The following is a 23709-nucleotide window of genomic DNA, read 5'->3' as shown; positions in this document are numbered from 1 at the left end:
GCGATGACCGTAATCCACTGGCGCTTTTATGTAAACTGTAATATTTACGCGTCTTTGCGAACCCGCCTCGTCGGGCCGATAACCAGTAATAGCTTCCCGAAATATCGAAAATACTATTTAAGCGCCGTTAATAACGATTATCGTTACGTCGACGCCATTCGTTAGAAAATCAATATCCTCCACATCTCCGGGGGATATTTTAATATTGCGCGCGACCGGCGCCAAGCATTGATATGCGTTATACCGCGATTGAGAGAAATTGATAATATTTTTTGCGATGTACGAGTGTTCGATCTAAAATTACACTTTTCTTCAGGTAACTTCTTCTTGACGTCACACGCGTGTACGTCACGTGCGCAAATCGCCTACACTCACATATACTGTATAATATATCGCATATACTGTTTTAAACCTCGTAAGATATTCTTGACTTTCCAGATTTCTTTCGTTTTTGATTCGCTTTTCCTTGCATTGTTAATCGCGCATTTCTTTATTTAAAAAAATGTGTGACGTCATATTCAACCCGAAAGAATTAGTCTTTAGAGACGTTTTCTAATCAATTATATTATATTGAAACTAAGATTTTTTAATTTATTTATTATACCGCGGTCGACAATTAATTTTCTTCCTACATCGAAATAAATTTTATTGTAATAACAAATATGAATAATAGTTGGACATTGATTTAGTGACAATCCAATTTCGCGTTTACGTCAAAATAAGAAAGCTCCTTTTTTCCTACTGAGAATGCCATTGTTCGTCCAGCTCGGGTCAATTTAGCATCATTTGACACATAAAATCAAGTTTCTCGCGAATGAATTCCCCCCTACATAGACGCGGCGCATTCTAAAGAGCGTAAGACGCCAAGTTCGAGTGCTGATCGAAAGATTGGATAAGGAATCCATAAGCTCCGACGTAATCTCAGCGTGTTTGAGAGCGCATTGGAATCTCAGAGGACTATCCGACGAAGTGAATTCCCTCCAACGGAGGATGAAAAGCGGAGGAAGAGGAGGAGAAGGAGGAAGGGAACGGCGAGGGCGAGAAAGGATAAGAGAGCGGACGAAGAAATCTGAGGACAAATTTCCTACCGACGGATCTGTTTCGATATCTCTCTGCCTTGGCCAATAGCGCTACGACGACCGCGGGCTGTGGATTTTTGCAATTGCATCGACGAATCTCGATCAGTATTATTTAGAGAGCGCCGGTGGCGTTATATCGATCGCCGATGCGCCACTCCGTCAATATGGTTCTCCCTATCCTCTTCCCGTGTATATTATCGAAAACATTCCCTCGTTAACTGAATTACAAATAAAATAATCCGAAGCTCTAAAAATATCTCGAGCGAAAATTCCTTTCTCCTCTAATTTGAAGAAAAATGAAAAATGTAGCTACATATAAAACGTTTTTTTTTCGCTTTTAAATGTCTTTTCATATATTAAAAAACGCGACGTCCACATGACAAAGAAAAAAGAGAGAAGTTATTATGCATAAAATGTATCCGACCTTCTTCCAGAAAGACGCGAATTCCAGAATTTATCACCAAGGAAAAGTCTAATCTATCATCGTAAAAACTGGAATTATTCCAGAGCTTGCAATTCTAAAAAGAAACGTTTTTCGCTTTAATAGCACTAAGAATGATGAAATATTGCAATTATCAAAAAATAACGTAATCAATTAACAGTGACATTTCTTTTGATGTTTGTGAAAGCTATTCGATAAATTTACGTTTATAATCTTGAGAAACAAAATTCAATATTACCGTGACTCGTCAATAATAATAACACGTCATTGTGGCTTAATAATATATACAATATATAATGCATACTTGAGAAAGATCAAGTATTAAACGCATCATAAACGCAATTATTATGATAATGTAACAATTGATGTGAACATTTCACGCATGAAATTATAATCAGCGTATACCAGGCACAATGAATGAAATGATTATTCTTTCACCGGCATTTATATCATCTGTCGATAAAAAATTTTACAAGTTCCAGATTCCCATGTCGGGTAACATAACTTTAATTGTCGTAATTAATTAATCAGCGCGTGTCGCAACTACCTTTATTAGAACTCAGGCATGTTGGTAATGCATCAATCGCAAGTCGCAAATAGAATACGCAGCTGATAACGGCTCAATTATATCCATCGTTTACGATCGACTATAATTGATGTTCTATCCCAAGGATCGAAGCTTATGCAATTACGTAGGGAAACCGGCTTTCAGAAATGATCAATTTAAAGAACGTCAACGTGAAATAGAATCCGGGATCCTTTCAATAACAAGCAAAAGTCGATGATCCGCATCAGAAGCAATTAAAGATAATACGTTAAGAAACGATAAATATAGGAGAGAAAGAAATTTCTGAACGTAATAACATTAGAGAAATCGTTTCTCGGGCTCGCAAATGGAAATGACATGTTGTGCAAGACGAGTAATTCCTTTAACGCAAGTAAATAATAGTGATTTAAAATTTCGGAGCGTAGTCCTTTCTGCAAATCGAACAGATCGGAAAGAGCCAAATTAACGTCTATCACATAGCGCACCGACACAGAAAAGAACGACACGCATCTTGAGACTCGACGGAATCACGAATGCCACCGGTGCGCCAAAGTAAACTACATCACGTCCGACTGCGATTGCGCTCTTCCCTTCTTACGATCCAGTTCACGGTATTGTTTCAAGAACAACAGGAGCTATCGCGAATTATCCGACCGTTCAGTTCATTCCATTCGTTTGCGCGACCCGCAATCAGCTTGTATCGGATTGCTCTCGCAACGAAGAGCACGAAAACGAACTTTTCTCGTGAGATTTACATTTACCATCGTTCGCTTCGGTTCTGAAAACGAACATGATCCATATGCGTACAGTATGACATAAATCCAGATATTACACCACTGCAAAAACTATGCGGCATACGTTTTTGCATGGAATTGAAAACACGATAGCAAAAATATTACGAAATATTATCGTAAAGCAGGCTTGATTTCGTAAGCATTGCGAAAACCGGATAAAGCTCACTTGGCAAAATGGAAACCGCATACTCTGGTTTACCATCATGATAGAAATATTCAACGTATTCATTTTATATCAAATATCAAATCTTTATGTCACGAGGAAGACGTATCCGGAATATTACGCTGCTAGCCGTTTCTTTTCTTCGCCGATGTAAAGAGCAAATTGTTTCCTTGCTTATATCACTAGTTGCACAAACAAGGAAACGTCTTATGCCAGACGATACATGCAAATCGTCTTGTCGCGATGAGATTTATTCATAGGCGAGCCACATATCCGTGCGGCCTTCCGCGTCGGAAGCTCTGCGGTCTCTCCGCATCGTCGCATCGCATCGCATCGGTACAACCACTCGCCGCGAAATTGTTCTAACGAACTTACACTCGCGCGAAAGTTATGTGCTATCCGTACACGCACGCGCCACAAAGAAGAGCCTGCCGGCGACCGCGCTCGTTTGGAGTTTGGCGGCAAAATCCGGCGTCGACTTCCTCTTTCTCTGTCTCTCACTCTCTCTCTCTCTCTCTCTCTCTGGCACGTTCCGCCCGTCGCAAACCGACTCCCCTATAAATTCACTCAACATATACGAGAACCAAAGAATGATGGAGGAGAACTTCCTATGCCGCGAAATATACGGAATGAGAGAATGCTAACTGCAAAGCGAGATGAAAAGCGCTCGAACTGCACGAGTTCTTTTGCAAGGTTTGCCCAAAGTTTACTTAATAAATCAGAACGTTATACGAAGTTGCGTAACTATTCTGAATCAATTTTAAGATTTATGGATTTAATTTCCGTATTCTTCGGCTAATTTTAAGTAGATCCCTGATAACATTTTTATCTACAACTTTATTCGCACAAAGATATACATGAAACACAAAGATTGCGAAAAGTATAGTATTCAATGAAATTTTTGCAACTTCCTTAAAAAATCGCTTTTAAAAGTTCGATGAAGGTTTTTCTTAATTATGTTTCACATATAATCACAAATTGTTTATAAAAATCTTCATTTGATAGTCAAGTAAGAAGTGTGTCAGTTTCGATAACATAGCACGAGTGAGATGTGTCTTGCGGAAATGTGATGCGAGCACCGCGGTCAGGCGCGTGTTTATTGGCTCGTGTTTCATGATCAGAACGTTTTTGGCTCGTGAAATCACACACGTCGAGACGAGCTGAATGACATCGATCAGCTGACTCACGCTACCACAATGCGCCAATATTCATTCTTGCTGCAAAATCGACGGATATATACCAAACCGATATTCTTCGCATATAATTAACGATATCTTCGCTATACTGAAAACGTAATAACCTCTCGAACAACTTGTGCGAAACATAATTTCGATGCGTATTGATTACGACTTTTGGCTCAACCTGCGTTCGAGTTCGCGTGGGAGATGCACGATGATATTAATGACGTCGCAAGCTTCGATGTTTTGCATCACGTTTTATAAATAGGACAGCTGATTCATTGGATACGTTTGCTGAAAGCTGCTGTTTAGAATATAATATCAAACACCGAATGTATGACGCACTTTGTAAAGCAAATGGACGATTTAAACGAATTTGCCAAGAACTTAAAAACACTGCATACGTTAAAAACTAGGATGATTGATTTAGTACAGCTGTTCTAAAAGAAATAAATAAATCTGCGCTAATATGTACTTGACCGAACGAGAGAAGTGATATACCATTTTATGTTCAAATTAATGCGTTTTTTAATCAATATTAATAATAACATTTTTCAATAAATATTATAATACCAAAAAACTTTGTTCTATAGAATTCCTCATTCTACTTAGGTACATCGAATTAATAACTAATCTCCGCTCCGGAGGAAGTAGAATGTAATAATTGAAATTACTGCTACACCCACCGGCTGGCTGATCTTGATTGTCCCTCAACATTTCTCCAAGAAACAAAGCGTGCGCGTTGCACTTGTGCACGACTGTCCCGACGGTGGCCCCTTATACTTGTCGGAAACAATAGGCATTATATGTGCCGCGGCACACGCGCGACAACAGCTTTCCCTCCCCCTTCTGACTTGTTCGAACTAGTTATAACCGCTGTTCCTACGTGCCGCTGACGAGGAGAGCAACAATTACGTTAATGCATTGTCCCGTGTTCCGGCGCTTAACGACTCGGCGCCCCCATCGACGTTTTGCACTCTCGCAGATTGAATTAAATCGAATTACGGGAAGTCGCGCGTTAAAATCATTGTCAGGCGAATTGCATTGTCGCAGTTATCTTATGATTCATCATCTTATCCTAAGTCGAAATTGAGAAATTAAGCATTTCGATTGTATAGACAACGTGACGTACTAAGCGCTACGAAATTTCGTTATTAGCGCGGGCTGACATGAGTTAAACTAAATAAAATAGTCATTATTAAAGCGTCATTAACGCATAATTTCTAGTACGTCGAAAATCTCTTTCGGTCGTTAGTCAATCACGGAGGCTCGTTTATTTTCAACGAAAATTCCACTTTTTCCAAGATATCGCGATGTTTTCATCTCGAATAAAAATTAATTGATAATTAAATAAAAATAACTTGCCGGTATCGTTGTCTCCTGGAACTCCGAGGCTGTCGCTATTGTCATTGATGAAGGCCTCCGCCGTTGACGTGAAGGTTTGAGGTGATAGCGTGAGGTCCGGCCCGCTCTCACTATCGAACAATTCTAAGTTCCCATTTCCTGAACATAAAATATTAAGTAGTATTATTAATTAGTATTATGTCTCGCATCAGCAATAGATTTGTATCCTAAAGTTAATTGATTTTATTTATAAATCTAAATGTAAAATAAAATTTGACAGGTGACCTGCGTTGACAAACGAATAAGATTCTTCGTGTGCTAAAAGTGCGTACCGCAAAAATAACTCTCTATAAATGAGTTGTGTTCCTACGTAGCACTCAAAATTATTGTCACCAATCCTTTTGCGGATATTATCTGTTAATAGACATATTTCTATTTCTTTTCTCACAATATATATTTTCATAATATATATATTTTTAAAAGTAACGTTACCTATATAGAAACGTTTAGAGAAATTACAACTTAAGAACAAGCCTCGTAGAAATGTGTGTGCATACCTAAATTCAAGATATCCATTGACCGCATTTTTATTCAACTATCAACGCGCGACAAAATTACTTGCTACGGGTTAAACGAGAATTTCTCAGCTGCACAAGAGCAGCGCGGCTTGCATATCTTTCGCATATCTCGCCACTAAACGGCAACAACGCTGAAGCACACTTGAAAGATCTCGCAGACAGTGAAGATCTCTCGAGGCTCCGGATGGTTTCCGTGATACAACGAGAACGGCTATGCGCCAAACTTTGTGCATTTTAGGATACTAGCCCACTTAAGTGTATTACGTTTCGTTAATGACATTCCCCGACCGAAACAACATCGGATCACGCAGGAGGACCAATAATTATTAAAAATAACAATAACAACATTTAGATTTTCAATCAATATGACTTATAAAAGAAAATTCACAAACTTTCTAAAAAAAAGAAAAAAAAACAATAAGTGAGAAAGCTTCTTTATCAAAATACAGATAAAACTTGTGAATAAATCTTCATTTATAGCGAAGTTTATGCGAACGTACTGTATTCACTATGAAGAATAAGATAAAAGCAAAGAATACTTCTATCTAAAAAAAATTTACAAAAACGACTTGGTAAAATCGTTTATCGAAATCGATAAAAAGATAAGCGTTTCCTATTTGGTTCGATGAGGAATCGAACTAAACCCGGGTTAGAAATCGCCACGATTTTACGACTTATTAAAATTCAAAGAGCGCGTTCCGCGGGCGCGTGACGGCGCAAACGGAGTGCGGCGTCCGCGTCGCCGGCGTCTTCATCCGCGTCGATTCCTCCTTCGTCCGATTCGTGCCGACGCGACGTGGCAAAGTGCGGCGACGTAACGACACACTCGAAGCGCGCTGCATATACGACGAATGGCTCCGTCCCCGTAAATATTTGACGACAATTTGATCTGCACGAGTCGGGACTTAAATCCCTCCGAGGATACGGGCGAAAGCGGCTTACGGAAGCTCCGTCGTCCGTGGCTTTCGACCCGTCCTCTCATCATCGGGCTTACACATCTCGAGACTCGCGGAAAATATATATATCGCGAATATCGATGGACAACGCGGCGCGGACGTTGATCCGCGTGAGTAACATTGTCCAGAAGCTATCAATATATGTCCTAATAAGCCTCAATAATAACGCGAAATCGCATTCTCCCAGATATCAGTCAATTGAACGTTGTAGTTAATAGAACACCGATAACAATTAGTTAGTGTTGCGGGCAAATATTGTTTTCTCTGCTGAAACCAACCAGATTCGAGCTTTACACCGATGGTTATTTTGTACACGTCAGTAATAATATTGACACGCATTAACCCCGGTATAATAGTGTTGCATAATAACAGAGCGACGCTGTAATAATACTGTACGCAATTGTTTGTTTATTGTTAAGCTTCAAAGAGATAAAGCAATTTTTGGACAAAACATTCTCTTTCACAGAAATATACATGTCTGAAATGCAAAAATGGATCTCGCCATTACACGAGAGCAGGTCGATAAGGACCTGCATTTATTGCGTCCAAAGTCCAAAGCGCCACTCGTTTGTCCCTGCATTAAAACGATTTGTTCCCGCGGTGCATTTCGCGCTCCCCCAGGAGACAGATTAACTCGCTCGGAGAGAGACAATGAGGACATTCCGATAGCACGTTCGGCCGCGTCGCGTCGCGCGCCTCGTCGTTTCCGCTCCCTCGTTCTCCACTTACGTCGTTAAAGTGCGCATCCGACTGCATCGCGGGGAACGGCTATGCCACCGAGACCGAGGGAAACGAGACAGCGGGAGAGAAAGCGCATTAACATACCTGCAATATGCATGCGAGGTGGTGCACTCGTCCGATTCGACGTTGCTGCGCGTGCGGGGGCTTACACAGGAATATTCGCGTTAATTCAAAGCGATGGTATGCGCCCGCCGCGGATTAATATATTCCGGATTATCCGTCTGTGTTTGCGTTAATGCTCGCGCCGTTAGGTTAGTTAAATATGTAAATATAAGCGGCGTGCGCGCGGCTACGCCGGACGTTACCCCCTGGTTACAACGTCGACGTGCGGCGGAATGACGAATAAGGGTAACGTAATCCGTGCTTGTAAAAAATACATGACGTGGCGAAGGATCGGATATCGATATAAATTATTACATTAAAAGTCTCGCGTGTATTCCCTCTAAAATACACAAATTGAAAAATTTCAAACTTTTTTTTGAGATTCGAAAACCGCGCGACAATTTTTAATTATAGATACTGATGCGGCATATTTTTCAACTTTCAAATAATGTGTGCTAAAATGCGATTAATCAAAATAAATATGTAGTACGTCAATATGATCTTCAGAAACGTGCATGAAGCTACATGCAATGTACAAGCTCACGTTACAGTTTCGAATTAAATTTTTGTTCCCTTTTGCACACGTATTAATCATCGTGGTGATACATTTATCTTCACAGAACGAGAGTATTAAGCCTTCTGCAAGTAATAAAGGAAGGATTACGCGATACGTAATGGAAAATGTCGGCTGCGCAACATCTTTCGGGAGAATACAGCAATAAAAGAAAAATGCAATTCTCTCTTTGCTATTATTATTAACATCAACCCAGCGCTCGCTATTGCTCGTATCAAAGTAGTATTCATTATAAATACATTCCACAGTTAACGTGCAATATACAACGCCTGGAGCAATTCTCATGATTAACTCAAGTTACTTGTAAATGCCGAGGAAGATAGCCACATGTAACGTTATGTGCTATAAAAAAGTTTCCCGCAACGTCGCTATTTCATAGGACACGGAAATAACAAAGAAATTTATTTAACCGAAGCTGGCACTAAACGACGTTACTGCAGTCGGGAGTAAGAGCCATATTCGCGCGCGGCGAAAAAGTGGCGCGACGGAGCGAGGAGAGGAAGCTGCGCGGCGCGAGAAAGGGAAACGAGAGGGAAGAACGAGAATAAGGGCTTTAGACGGAGGGGTTGGAAACCCGAGCGGCGCAACCGAGTTTATTCACAGTGCGCGCGAACGAACCCGACGAAGCCCAGATATTAATTTTCTCGATGTATATGGATGAGTACTGACTAGGCCATGTTACGGGGATGCGGGAGGAAGACGGACGAAAGTGGAAGGCTTGGAAGCAAGAGGAAGGAAGCGGCGGCGGTGATGGTGGACGTACCTGCGTAACGACGGGGCGGGTGAGGAAGGACGGGGGATGATGCGGCTGTGCACCACCGCCGTCGCTGCCGGGAGGTGTTCGTTCAGAACGGCAAAGGGTGGCTAAATTGCTATCGATCTTCCAGCCACGTAAATATCGTTTACCTTGCAGCACCCATCTCCCGAGCCTTTCGCATCCCCCCTGGTCCCCTCGCGTTCCTGCCCGTCCCGCGCTGTCGACGCATTACGCGAATATGCGTTATCAGTTTGATGGAGATCCCCGGCTTTTCGTATCACCGATTCTGATAGCTCGACCGCTCGATCGGTTAATCCCTCGGCGTTCGCGTATCTTCCCAGCGTGCTAAAATTCGGCGCCGGTATCGGGGTTGGAGCGTTTTTAATGCTCGATTTTCGTATCGCGGCGAAAGTCTCGCGCGAGTTCGACACGTTGCACCATCGTATATGTAAATGTGTCAAAAGTTGAATGATAGAATATTTTCTAAAAAATATTCGGAGGAGAGAAATTGGGAAGAAGATATAGTCGTTTAACTGCTCAAAAATAATTGTAAAATAATAGTACCTGTGCACGTAAAAAAAAACATTTTTTAGCTGAGTTTTACATGCGTACTAATGACACAAATTGGAATAATAATAATTGCAAAACGATGCTACTCAAGAGCGCACAAAATTGGTGTACGGTAACTACAAATGCACGTCTATCCGACGATCGCTTAGTTTTCAGCCGCCCCTCTGGTGGATATAATTTCATTAAAAGCATCATATTTCAATGTTCGGTAAATAGAACCACCGCTTATTTTACGGGTAGATATAAACGTGCTCGTTTATCGCGTGGATCAGCCAAAATAGCGTTCGGTATCGAAATTGCGCGCGTGAATGCAAAACGCGAATGCGAACGCACTCTCCGGTGATATCCGAGTTCTTGCAAATTTTATCCCGCTATGAAAGAAAACCGAAAAAAAAGGAGAGGAATGCGTTTAATTATAAGCGACGCCGGCTTCTCTCGCGTTTATTCGCGCTCGTAATTACTCGTCGCGCCGATCCCCGGCGTATTTGCGCGAATTCGCGGAATTCGATGTAATCATCGATTCAACGGGGACCCGAGAATAATTAATGAAAACTCGGTATTCGGCAAGCCGGTTGCGAATTAGGGGATACGTTCTTTCCGTCGATTAAATGCAGAAGATTGTAAAAGGATTTCTGTGCTTGACAGTGCGTTCGTAAAATGACCGACATCTACACGATTTCATAACGAACCTTCACAATTGAAAACAGCGCGCATTCAAAGGGGTGTGCAATTTTTAACATTTATAAAATACATTTCTACTTATACAAGTATTTAAAAATATTCTCCTAAAATTAGTACTTAATCTCCTAAAAGCTTCTCCTTCTTGCTTCTCGCGTCGAAGCAATTGCATCGCGTGCGATGTACACCACGTATTCATCCTCTAAACTCTCCTCGAAACTTAATTAAACATCGAAGGACATGCGGCACGAAAGCGCTTTACCGGCTCTTGAATCAACAGCGCTCGTGCGCCAAGTTTAAAGCCCGTTTTATTAGCGTTCGCACATTTTTCCGCACGTGTCATTCTCGAGCAGCCGATATCAGGCGAGCTAAAAGGTAGCGGAAGGACTATCCTGGACGCGAATTCGCGAACATCGCAAAGATCGCCGAGGGCGTGGCGTATAGCCGAGGATATGCAAATTGTATTAAGTCTCCCGCGGCCTCCCCTCGGCCGTTGGTGGCGGTCGTATCTTCTGTATCGCAGTCGCCCGAAAGTGGTATTACGAAACTTAAGCCGTAGCGCACAAGTGTCGCGTTACGAGTCCGACCCCGGCCGGGTGCACTCGGCCTGGGCATCCTCTCCACCTTTGTGCGGCGTAACCCGGCGCCATTATCTTAGTCGTACCCCCGGTATCTCTCTCTCTCTCTTTCTCTAAAATTTAAACTTAGCACCCCTTCGCACATCCCCATCATAGCAACCACGAAATCTCCTAATAGAAATGCTTCTTGACTATTCCGTCGATTCCCAGTGGCCTCTGTCTTTACGGCGGTCTTCTTCATCACGCGAGCAAGTTTGTTCTTAATTAATCCTCGTACGGTTAAGGCAACCGTTATTTATAAGGTAAACTCGGGTAAGATGGCCAACATATGTTCTTTCAATCTAGCTCGTCATGAAACATCGAATGAACATGGGTTGGCCATCTTTCCTGTATGGCCATCTTGCCCAAGTTTACAGCACGGCGAAAATACACGCCATGGTCCTTCGCTTCTTGTATGAATATAGTGTGTATCTAATCTAGAGAGTATGTATGTAGCTAAGATCACGTAAAAACCGACCGTTCGGCAACAATCATTTGATTGATGGTCTGTTTTATGTGTACGAATGGATGAATGGGATTATAAGATAAGGCTTCAATTAAATCGATCGATTATTACATCCATAGTTAGCTCATCGTAAACTTAGTATCTTTTTCAGTCGTAATGTCCGGATTTTGGGTACGAGGCAATTTCCGATCCGACTCACCCTCACAAAAGCAGAGAGCTAATCATCGCAGACACGCGCGCGCCGGTAATCACGTTCATGGTCCAATAATCATACCGTTATAATTAACGCGCCGCAATTAAGGCGGTTTCGTAGGACGGACGACAATCGAGCCGTGATTGTCGATTAAACATTTTCGCGTCGATGCAGCGACACAATTTCCGAGGCTGCGCGACGCCAGCTTCCCCCCGAACGACTGTTCTTCTCTCTCGCGAAGGGGTGGCTCGTTAGTTCGCACAGCGCGCAGGGGCTAAAAGCGCCTTTTAACGTCCTCCGACGTCTACGCGCCGTCGGATTTCGCGCCGACAGAACTCACGGAGCCAATTTTCGAGCTCGAGCGACCGTGAAACGTATTCAGATTCTGCACGAGCGCTGTACATACCTCGAAATGGACAACGCTGGGTATAATATTTCTTCGCGACGTTAGCGTCGACAGTTATCGGCCGCTTCTTTCGCCCAATTTTTAACGCAAAAAATGCATGCGCATAGTAATATATGTATATCAATATTTTTTAACGCCGTTCCAATATATTCCGATATATTTGCAAGAATTCTATTTCTCTCAAATTCTTTCTAATAAAAAAATGAAAAAGTTATAACGATACTATTGTTAATATTGGATCGTTTCTCGAAAATAATACTCTTACGAGTTTGCAAAAGTTTAGAATTTACGCGATCGCAGTATATGCATAATTGAGTCACGCGTTAAGCATTCATTGAATGAGCTCTCCAGACGACGCGACGTCTGAATTACACTTTCAGAGAGTTGCGGCCTTGTATCGATCGCCTATATGAAAGCCGACCGAAGGCGTTCAATGATATCGTCGCCAATCGCTAACGAGTGCTACGTATAATAACATTTTTCGCACCTCGGGGCGCGCAAATGGCATTTCGGTAATTAAACGCACGCGCGCACGCGACGGCGATCGCGTTGATGAAGCAATTTTATCGGGCGACCCGCATTTCTGTACCGACGGCAACGACGGAGGAAGGGGAAACGAGAGAGAAAAAACAGTGGAGAGATCGGAAAAACGAGTGGCGCGCAACGAGATGATAGAGCTCCCACCAAACCAGCAAATTGGGGAAGTAAATCGTGCGGGATACCCCACAGCCCGTTAGCCGCGTACATACACGTGCATGGGCGGCAGGTGAATGAAACACGTATGTATGTGCATGCACTTGTGTGCGCGCGCACGGGCACGCGTGTGTGTATGTTTGCACAAAGAGAGACGGAGATAGGAGAGGCGGAGGAAATCCGTAACGAACTTCGCGCAATAAGAATTGCAAGTAACGCGCGGCCGCCGGTATTATTTCGGTAGCGAAGTCAATTTGCAATCAGCGATGCAGCCGTTTCTCCCCTCGTTTCGTCTTCCCTCCCCGCTTGCCCACCCCCTCCCCCTTCCTCGTGCCAACGAAGAAAGAAAAGTACACCCTGTATTTACCATAATGCGATAAGAGGCGAAGGGTATCGTACATTTAAATGAGTCTGGGTTTTCTCTCCCTGGGTCTTTTTCCTCGTCCTTTCTTTCTCGCCGGCGCTTCCTTATTTCCTTAAACAGTTGCCAGCCGCGCAAAATCCCTGTAAAACTCGGAGAAAAGTGGATTTTCCTACTCCCCGAAATTGCTCGCGAATGTGTTCATTCGAAAGCGACTAACGAGAGCTTCGAGGGCGCAATTCCGTTCTGCATTTCTCACCGATGCCGATGTGCAAATTTGCGAAAAATCCCCGAAAGTACAATATTGTAATCAAATCGCGTGCACCAACATTGTATTTGAATGCCGTGATAAACTGGCATCGTCGAAAACTATCTAATTCCTATCTTTCGTAGCTGACATTTTCTCGATAACGCTACTCAATGACGCACTTTTCACTACGGTCAGTTAGAAGAAAAATTCGTAAGATGCACGCGGAGAAAGAGAGAGAGAAAGGAAAAATTATTTTACCGCATTCTTTTAATGCCCTCAAACGTCGAAGAGAAATTAGGTAGAACTTACGTTCTCTAAAGCGGATCAGTACACACGTTAAGCCACGTCAGACTGTTTACGAGTGGATCTCTTTCGAGAGCGAAAGAAGTTTCGTTAAAGATTCCGTCTGTCAACCTTGCTTACCACGGCTCGGAGCCATCCGTTGAAGTAGCTTTTTTTTACCTTCTCTCTTTTTACGAACTTTCTCCATCATTTTTTCTGCCTCCAACCGACTCGCAGCAGAAATCATTTATTTATCTTAAAGTGTTTACCCACAAAGTTTTCATTCTGTATATGTGTGATCGAAAAATAAAATTAAACCTAAATTTCTAATGTACATACCTAATAGTAAGTTTAATCACCTAATAATAACATTAATTAATAAATGTTTGCTACAACTAGAAAAGATTATTGATTATCAAGAATATTACAAAATTGTTAGAATATCAAGATTTTTCACACAGATTTTAACATTAAAACTTGATTGCAGACATTTTTATTGATAATAACGACGAAAATCATTAAATGTATTATATCTTCAAAATTTATGTAAACTGTTTCTAAAGAAATTAATTACTTTGACTTAAAAAACTTAATTAATTTTTATCTTTCCGCCTCTTTCCTTCTCTCACAATAGCTTATATTCCCGAACGTTTTAGTGGCGTGTAAAGCAAAAGCCATAACAGGTGCACTTAAGCGCGATGTAACGAAATGACCCCGTAGAATAGATCGTAGGTATAGAAAGCGCTGCTTAGAAATGGCCACATGCATGCCAAATGTAACTGAGGTATCATAAACGAGCCCATTTAACGAGGAGAGATATAAGATCGAGGGGGATATAAAGCGACGCGGGAAGCGAGAGGCGGATGACCGAATTCGAAGATATTTAAATTCTTGAATGCCGGAGTCGCCCCATATCCCTCCGACCCTCCACGTCGAGTTTGCCTATCGAGATAACTTCGCCATTTGCCTAAAGCGCCTCGTGTTATGAATGCTTCGATCGCGTGAAAGAAAGTACGCACCTACTTTGCTACTCTACGTTTATGCCCGTAAAAATAGATTACGATTCTGATCGTCGCATTTGAATAAATTCAAATCTCGAAGATTTATAATATCACTCATACAAGTTTAGTCAAAAATCAATTTCTAGAATAAAATTTAAATAATATTATAGTTAATATTATATTTGTAAGAAATATGCCTCAGTTAATACATGATCAGTAGTGACTCTAATCGAAAATAAAATAAAATCTGTCGTAGCAGATGTTTTATTTCGAGCAGCAAAATTTGTTTTATATATAGATATACATATAAGCCGGAGATTTTTCGATATATATTTTATAGTACAATACATACGACAAGTATATGCATAGATTTACGTAAGACAGTGTCAAATTGACGGCTGAAGTATACGTGAGTCGCACATGTACGAACGCATGGATCAAGTCTTTATCGTGACAGCCGGTGGAGCAAGGATGGATAGTAAGGGATGTGAGTCCTCAGAGGATTTGAGTGGCCAATTTGTCTGGGGCGATCTACCCATTCTCCTGATAACAACATATCAATGACGATAACAGCGGATCTCCATATTCATCAAATTACTAAAGAAACTCTCTTGTAATGTATTTTGGCAAAGCATGCGTTATACTAAATTTATATCAATAACCTAGTTTATATATCAATAAAAATTTGTTAGATCAATAATTTAAAACAATTCCCTGCATCAATAATATTAATGTAAACGTACGTTTTCCAGCGCAAAGAAATTCTCTTATCGTGGTTGCCAAAAGAATATCGAATAAATTATAGAAGACATTTCTTAATAAGCAATCAAATTATTCATTTCTTATTAAATTCAACTATTAAAAAGGCTTATAATGTTTTCACGCACTCGATTCTGGAAAATAACTGGAAATAATTCAAGACCTTCGTGAAAAAAAGTGCAGCGTGCGCGTCTGAGGGTTAAAAACTTACAGAAAGATAATGAGACGAGACGTCTCATATGTTAAACGGCGTTACATTGTTATTATAAAAATGTAATTCTCGGTCGCGCATAATTTCAATTATATCTACGTAAATCTGCACACATTCACAAGCGCGTTCTCTCAAGGGTCTTTTCTATAATCATTCGCGCGAGAGGATAAGCGTGTCTCGTTGTACAGCGCGAGTCCCGCGCCGGCTATGCAACGAGCATTAATTAAATTGAGCTGGTCGTGTAGAAGAGGGAAAGAGAGAGGGTCGGCATCCCTTTGAGCTTGTGGCAGTCACTATCGCAAATTAAAGTCCGGTTTGGCGCGCGTGAAAATAATTCCATGCGCGCGCGCGGGCGCGGGCGCGGGCGCGGATTCCGCGCGCTCGGCCGGGTCTCGATTCGGAATATTTATTCGGCGAGCCGGATTTATCGTTGCCCCTCATTCTCCCCGTGCCCCTTCCACCACCCGGATATATGTGTGTCGTTCAAATATCGCATCCTGTATGAGAACGCACGCCTGTGGACACATACTTGGAATAATCCTCTCGAAAATATCAAAGGATATATTTGAATTGCCGATTCTTTCGCAATTCCAACGGCATGCGGCGCAATGCCGTTCTTTGACTCGTTATTACCGTGAAATAGCGCGTATAATCTTTTGTTTATCGACCTAACAACGAACGAATTAATTTCATAGTCCCCAGAATTTTGTGATTGCTGAGAGTGAGAGGGTAATTCTTGTTAATCCTACAACAATAATTCTCCCTTCGCTTAAAACAATAATCAAATCCCTTTTAATCATACTATAAGTCATCGAATTAATGTCATCGAAAATGTTAAGTAGGAAATAAATGCGAACGCTAATCAGCAATTTCTTCTCCGTGACAAGATAACTAACGAGATAGCTCACTTATTATACACGTCGTACTCGTCACAGGAAATCGTCGCGTAATAGCCCGATATCCATCGCACGATCTCTACGTGAACTTTCCCCCGTCATCGTAAACTCTCGTTAAAATAAATCCGAGATTAAACGTTTGGTGTGCGTAAGCGCGCCGTTCGTTCCGATCTCGGGAAAAGAGTCGCGGCTAAATAAACGCCGTAACGAGCTACAGGGCAATGGTAATGACGCGGTGGACTTTATCGCGTCGATGGAGAACCCGTGAATTTTCATTAGGCCGACGTGGCCCGGGAAAGCTTCGCACGGCGCGCGGCGCTCTTCCGCTTCTCTTTTCCCGTATAGCGTCGAGTTCGGACCCCCGGTAGTCTCGTTTCACCGCCGGGTATATTCTTTTTGTCCGATCCCATGGTACACTTAATCAACTTTCGTTACGGTCTAATGGCTTAATACCGCGCAGATAGCTTTATTCCGCGGATACATGAGAATCTCCTGGCCGTGGGTTAATACAAATTTAAACCGCGACAACGCTCTTTATCGGGATTTCAAATCAGACGGGATTCCCAACTTGTTCTCACGTCGGCTGCCGTAGTTGTCCAATGAGCTCCGTTGCTCGATGCTTGCTCCGCAGCTGAACTTGTCGTCTCTAACAATCTACGCAATGGAATCTTGGTAATTGGCTCGACGCGACATTTGCTTGCACACTCTGCAGTAACGTAAATCTGTGTTGTTAATAAAATATCTATATAAGAGCTATAAAATAGTCATTTGCGACCCCTATTTTAGAAAGTTTACCATTAAAGTCAAAGAGTAACATAAAGTTCGAAGAAATTCTTACTCTTAAAAAAGATCGAGTAAAACTTTTAATACAATTATAAAAGTTATTAAAACATATTTCTTGAAAATTTATGATCACTCTAGCGTAGAAATATCGTTCTCATCTCTCTCTATCTATCTATCCCCTCTCCCTCTCTCTCTCTTTTATTCAGATTCCTATATCTATTCGCCTTAGTTTTGCATAAATGTTAACCACGGAGTTGTACTAGCGATATAGCGATTATGCTTCCTATTATTCAGACTTATTCGGCAAAGTAGGGACTTCTGCCGAACGCTATTCATGACAATCAATATAGTAGGGGGGTAGTTTCCGTTCTTTTGTGGCGTCCCGCAACGAAGCGTGGAATACCGTTGTTAGCAGCGCGCGGAATATTCATGTATGCGCAAAGTGCACGTGAACTGTAACGACGGCAATCAAATTTCGCTGGTGCAACAGCGGAGTATGCGATCGCGAGAAAAATTGAAGATAAAAAAGCGTGCGGGTTCGAAGGATTACCCGTTGGCGTTCGGTATAACCACCGGTTATCAGGTTGTTAAAAAAAACTGCTTTGTGGCTTCATGAAAATCGACGTTCGAACCTTTTAATCACCGTGAAAAGGGGAAAAAGGAATGAGATCGTTTATGGAACGTAAAGAGCCTCAAAACTGTTTAACAACGCAAGATTACAGAACTGTGTCAGCAGGTATAAACCTAGTTGGGACTGCTGTGTATGGATAACTGTACGCTGCCACTCGTGCTATCGATCGTTGTCGCTGGGTTAAGCAGATCATGGATTATACGTAATTAACGTATGATTACTACGACGACCTCCGTCACCGAGCTCAGGAGAATTTCTGCGACAGCTATCGAGGGACTCGGCGCAAATCGATCCGATAATCGTGAGATCGCCGCTATCCCCTGCGGAATATGAACCTAACGAGCGTTCCGAGAGCGATATAAACTGCCAATTCGGATCGCCGATCGTCATCAAGCGCCAAATCGCGGCAACCGCGATCCTGGACGATCCGACTGCAGAATTCAATATCCAGAATGCACAAACGGATAGGGGTCTCCAGTTTCATCGTGCGCCCGTATCAATATTGACTCGGCGCTACTGCCGCTAATACTGACAACCCGTAACCATTACGTAAGCCGTTATGTAAGTCTTGCAGATCAGAAACTAAATCTGTTTGAAGATTATACGTGCCCGTATATCGATAAGTCGGCCGCCGACGCGTTCGGCAAGCAAAATCGCAACTTCGAACATAGATAACGGAAGAAAGTGAGGAGAACAAGACAAGAATTAAAGTGCAAGTTAAAAATTGGGTGTCTTCATAATTTAGCAGATAACTGATGACTATATAATGATTGACGGCAGATAAATGTACCAATTTAGAATGTAACTAATTACCTGCAAATTAATAAAAGAAACAAGATATATTATGTATTTACAATTACATTTTATTTTTATTCATTTTCCTATATACCTTCCATAAAAAAATCTAAATTTTTTTTTATTAATCTTTGAAATTTTGACTATTTAATTATTGATACCATTGTTCAATAAATATATTCGACAGTTTAGGAAATATTAGTTGTATTCAATTTTGTCAAAATAAAACATAAGAAATAAAACTAATGTAAAAACTGGATAATAGCTCTTATAGAAGCAAAAGTAAAATTGTGATTAAATTTTGCACATATACGATGACTATACGATATATTTGAGTACATGCAAATGAATTCGGGCATAATTATGAGAGAATATAGATGCATTGTATACACACGTCGGTCGATGCGTCTTTCAATGAATGACGGATGGTTACGGTTGACGAGATAACGAGGGGAGATACTTTTTCGCGCATCTCGTTATTTTCGAATTAATCTCGCGGCCGAAACTCGGAAGAGGGAAGAATTCGTTTCGGCGAATCGCGCCGGGGTGGCGAAAAGGGAAGACAGAAAAGGGCGGACGTAGAAGAGGGGGATGCAGATTCACTCGCGTGTACAAACTTTAATTTACGACGTAATTCCGGGGGAAATTTTGCAGACTAATTTCCCACCGTGCAACCCGGCTGTCCTTTATGTTGAGCACCGAACCCCATCCTGCCTTTTCTCTTGTCAGCATCGCGCTTTCTTCTAACGAGTAAACGCGATAATCCGCCGTTGGGTTGGCCTAGCACGAATTTCAACGATCCGCCTCTATGGAGGAATCAACGCGATACCTACATACCGTCACATTTACATATTTAAATATAAACTAAATATATGAATTACAAAACGCGCGAGGATAAGAGACGTATGAAGAAATACTGATAACAGCTTCTCTTGCATGAGAAAAAGCAACAATGATATATACTTTCAAATGAGAAGAACTGCTATATTATGCTAAAAGACATCACGTATTTTCATGTAGAATGTTTCGCTGTGTTCTTTCTATAAAGTATTCCGTTTATAAGAAATCGACGTTTTGTATTCTATAGTAGTAAAATACGCCTTGCAAAATATGTCGCGCGTTTGATGAAAAATTTCGGGAAAAACTCTTTCGAAGAAATTCGGATTTCGGGATGGCGGGTTTTTCGCGAATCGCGTCACCGAATCTCGAAAATCGGACGGGCGTAGGTACGGCATGTCGAGTCACGATGAAAAACGCCATTGTAAAAAAGTAATCGCGGCGGCAAAAACACGCGTCCGACACGTCGAGGCGGCCGCGCTCTCTGCCCTTTGATCCCTTTTTAGTTAGTGACCGTGGGCACGATCGGTGCTAAAAGCGCGCCCTGAATATATACGGGCGGGTTGTAAGCCAACGCGACGCCTTTATCTCTCGGTCGGAAACACACTGGCCGGGGGATCGACCGGAATGCACTACCGTGAGACATGCACGCCGGCCCTACCGGGGGGTATAAATTGCAAGCACTGTTAGTCCTTTTATTATTTTCAACGCGGCTTGCCGTCGGCTATGTGGGCGAAATCGATTCGCTCGTTCGTTCGCTCGTTCGTTCGTTCGTTCGTTCGGCACTGGATGTAGCCGTATCGCGGATAAACATTTGGTTTACCTAACTCTCATCGTATCATCCTTGTTATTTTTCGGCCGCCACGGTGCTTTCCCGGTATTTCAACTTCATACCCAGGGAAAATATACAGAACTCGTACTGTTGAGAAGTCGCGGCGCAAATTCTCGTATACGGGAAACGAGAGACGGGACCTCCGATGCGTCTCTGCGATAACATCCGCGACGTTTGCTGTCCTTGGCCCGTTCAACGGAATATTGAGGAAATTCCGCGCCAATCTAATGTGAAATAGCGCGCTTCGTAGCATAAGTCAAGACTAGATTGCTCATGATTATCCCTCTCATAAAAATTCAACTTCATACAAACGTGTCCGCCTTGAAGGAAACGTGTCGTTCCTGAGCCGGTCATGTTCGCAGCGGTGTGTATGACGCTGCGAGAATTTATTCCGCCTGTTTGCAGTTCCGCGCACGTGCGCTTCCACAGCCTCCCGCTCTATGCGCCGCGCCGTGGCCTCTATACGTATACCAGACACGTGCAAAGCCCGGGGTCATGGCAGTTGTCGGTTATGGGGTGTAGCTGGCATGCAGTCAAACAGCATTCATAATTTACGTAGTTTCGTCCGCGACGGGGATCACCGTGCGCCACGTAGCCGGATATCACAACAATTTCACCGTGCGCTGCATTCCGCCCTAAAAGGCCCCAGCTGTCATCCCACGATCCGGCCGTCTCGTCACAACGAAATATCAAATAGATCCGGTACAAAACGCGCGCGCACGATCATTCATCAATAAATATTCATCGCGCATCATAAATCATTGCGACTGGGGTTATTCACACTTATTCCCTGCAATGTGCAAACGCCAAATCTACAAGCGCAATGACGTGAATTAAATGTGCTGAGACTGCCACGGAGATACACAATGGCTTTACTTGATGATAAATATTCCCGACATTTCTTATAATAATTTGGGATGTATATACTTTCATATTTATTTATCTCAAAACTGACTATAAATTTTGATATCAATTTTACTACGTAATCAAAGTTCTCAAATTTCTTGACCAACCATGTTTGAAAATGCTAAGCGTTCTATTATTTACGTTCTAAAGTTTTTCAAAAGAAATAAAGAAACGTTAAAAAATGTAAAGGATTATAGAATTTAATACAAGATCTCCCACGATCATCCGCATATAAATACTTTAACAATGTATTCTGAAAATCAATTAGAGGCATATTTCAATATCGAAAACATCGAGATCGCAATAATTATATTTTTATATTAAAAGTTCTAATTTAGAGCAAAATTTATGTCAGTTTTCTAAATAATCGACGTTTGATGTTACCTATAAATAAGAATGATGTAAGTACAGATGTTAGATATAAAAAAATTCATTAAAAATTAAATGATTTATTCAGAGCTTAAATAAGTTTGCTATATTTCTTCGGCCCAATAAAATATCATAATAAAATAGCGTTTGTAATTATACGCGACAAATACTCGGCAGTATTTTCAAGCGTAAGGCTACTCGAAATTAGAACCGAGATTGAACGAGTGTCGGACGACGAGTTTCGCGCACAATTTACCCAGTCAATCGCGGTAAACGGGAAAATCGTCGTTTTAGGCCAATAACACTCCATGGGACACGTGACGCAATTTCATGAGGAATGGAACTGCGCGCGAGCAAGCAACGTGGCTGCTAAACGAATTCTCCGCGAACGTTGTAGATCGCAAGCTGTTGAGGCAAAAGAGAGTTTCTTAGTGCGCAACATCGCCCTGGGAAAAAGAAGGAAAAGAGAGACTCGAAGGGAGAGCGCGAAGTTTTCAGACGTCGCAACGACGACGGCAAGTTTTGTGAATGCAGAAGATTTGAAACCACTGCTACTTAAAGACGAATCAGCATCGTCGCGAATGTAAAATGTGTGGATTTAATAAAATAAGGGAGCACACGTTACTGTTTAAAAACTTACTTAACAGTAATAACGTTTTCGCACGTGAAGAGATTCTCTACGTGGAGAAATTTTAATCTAGATAGTCTCGCGACTGTTATATGTTACGTTTTTTTTTTTACATTTATACGAAAAGTTTAATGAAACGTTTTTTCAAAAAAATGCCATACCGTCGTCGGTCACGTCGGTAATTTCTGATTTACACTTCACTCCCACTCGTCCTCAAATTCATGGGGCAAAGTTCGAATTATATATAAGAGTGCATCGCGCACGCATTTTTTACACCAAAAGTCACAGCGACATGGGAACGCGATTTACCTGAGGCATTCTCTCCGACAATATTAAAAGAGCAGTCCCTCGTGAAAAGGACGACGATGACGACGGTGCGCGTACCTGGGGCAAACCCGGAGGTGGAAGCAAAGGAAGTGTAGAAAGGGATGGGCGATCCGGATTGTCCCGAGTAGGAAAACGGCCGAAAGTTCTGCATGTTCGGCTCGCAGCAGTTTAAGTTTCCGCGGGGCGCCAAAGTTATAACGAGAATTGCTCTCCCCTCCCACCCCTCTCTCTTTCGCTCTCTTGCCATAAAGTTTTCCACCTTCGAGTTCCACCGCGCGTACATACCTTTCCCTATTTTTCTCACTCTCCCTCTTTCCTGCCCTTGTGTTTTTCCTCGCCTCTCTGTCTCTCGGTCTCTCTTTTTCTCGTGTCTATTTATACGGCACACGTTGCCAGAGAATTGTGCATACGCCCGCTCTGTCGTGCTCTCGCCCCCGTGTAAGCCGTGTACATCGCAGGTATTTTTTTCCGAATGCGGAACCCACCGTCTCTTTCTCTCGCCATTCTCGAGTTCTCTTTGTCACCGCACTCGTTCCCCATTGCCTTCGCGCCGGATATTCGTACGGCGAGAATAAAACGCTGGCATATTTCAGACTTATTGCCCCTCCGCGCTCGCCGAGTATTCTCGGCTCCTTTATTGCGCCTAGTTTCATTCTTTTCCGGTTTACGGTATTACCGCAACGGTATTACATGCGTTTCAGCGTTCTTATCCCCGTCCTTGTGCACGCAACATCGCTCGATTCCGCGGTTCTATCGTTTTGCGTATCCTCGAGGTATTCATCTACAGATTGTGGCGTTTTTATTTCTCGCTTACAAATACCATCTGAATTAAAGGAAATCTTCTAACATTAAAACTACATATTCTGCTAAGAATGTTCTTAAAATATCCCGTTTTTTTATATAGTCTCTAGTCAATTTAAAATATTTCAACAAATAAAAAAAAATTGATTAATACTGTCTTTC

General features: G+C 42.1%; 1 protein-coding gene across 8 annotated transcripts in view; it reads right to left on the bottom strand.

The window, feature by feature from the left end:
• LOC139817287 (uncharacterized) overlaps window positions 1-23709 on the bottom strand; it is a 388078-nt gene that overhangs the window by 136029 nt on the left and 228340 nt on the right. For all 8 annotated transcript variants that reach the window (XM_071785253.1, XM_071785252.1, XM_071785254.1 and 5 more), the window contains one exon: window positions 5565-5706. In XM_071785253.1, coding sequence (XP_071641354.1) covers window positions 5565-5706 — 142 coding nt within the window. The remainder of the gene's footprint in view (window positions 1-5564; window positions 5707-23709) is intronic.

Source organism: Temnothorax longispinosus, chromosome 8, assembly GCF_030848805.1.
Source record: "Temnothorax longispinosus isolate EJ_2023e chromosome 8, Tlon_JGU_v1, whole genome shotgun sequence".
NCBI classification, from domain to species: Eukaryota; Metazoa; Arthropoda; class Insecta; order Hymenoptera; family Formicidae; genus Temnothorax; species Temnothorax longispinosus.
The sequence above is the reverse complement of the archived record's forward strand: the minus strand, read 5'-3'. Positions and strand labels throughout refer to the sequence as shown.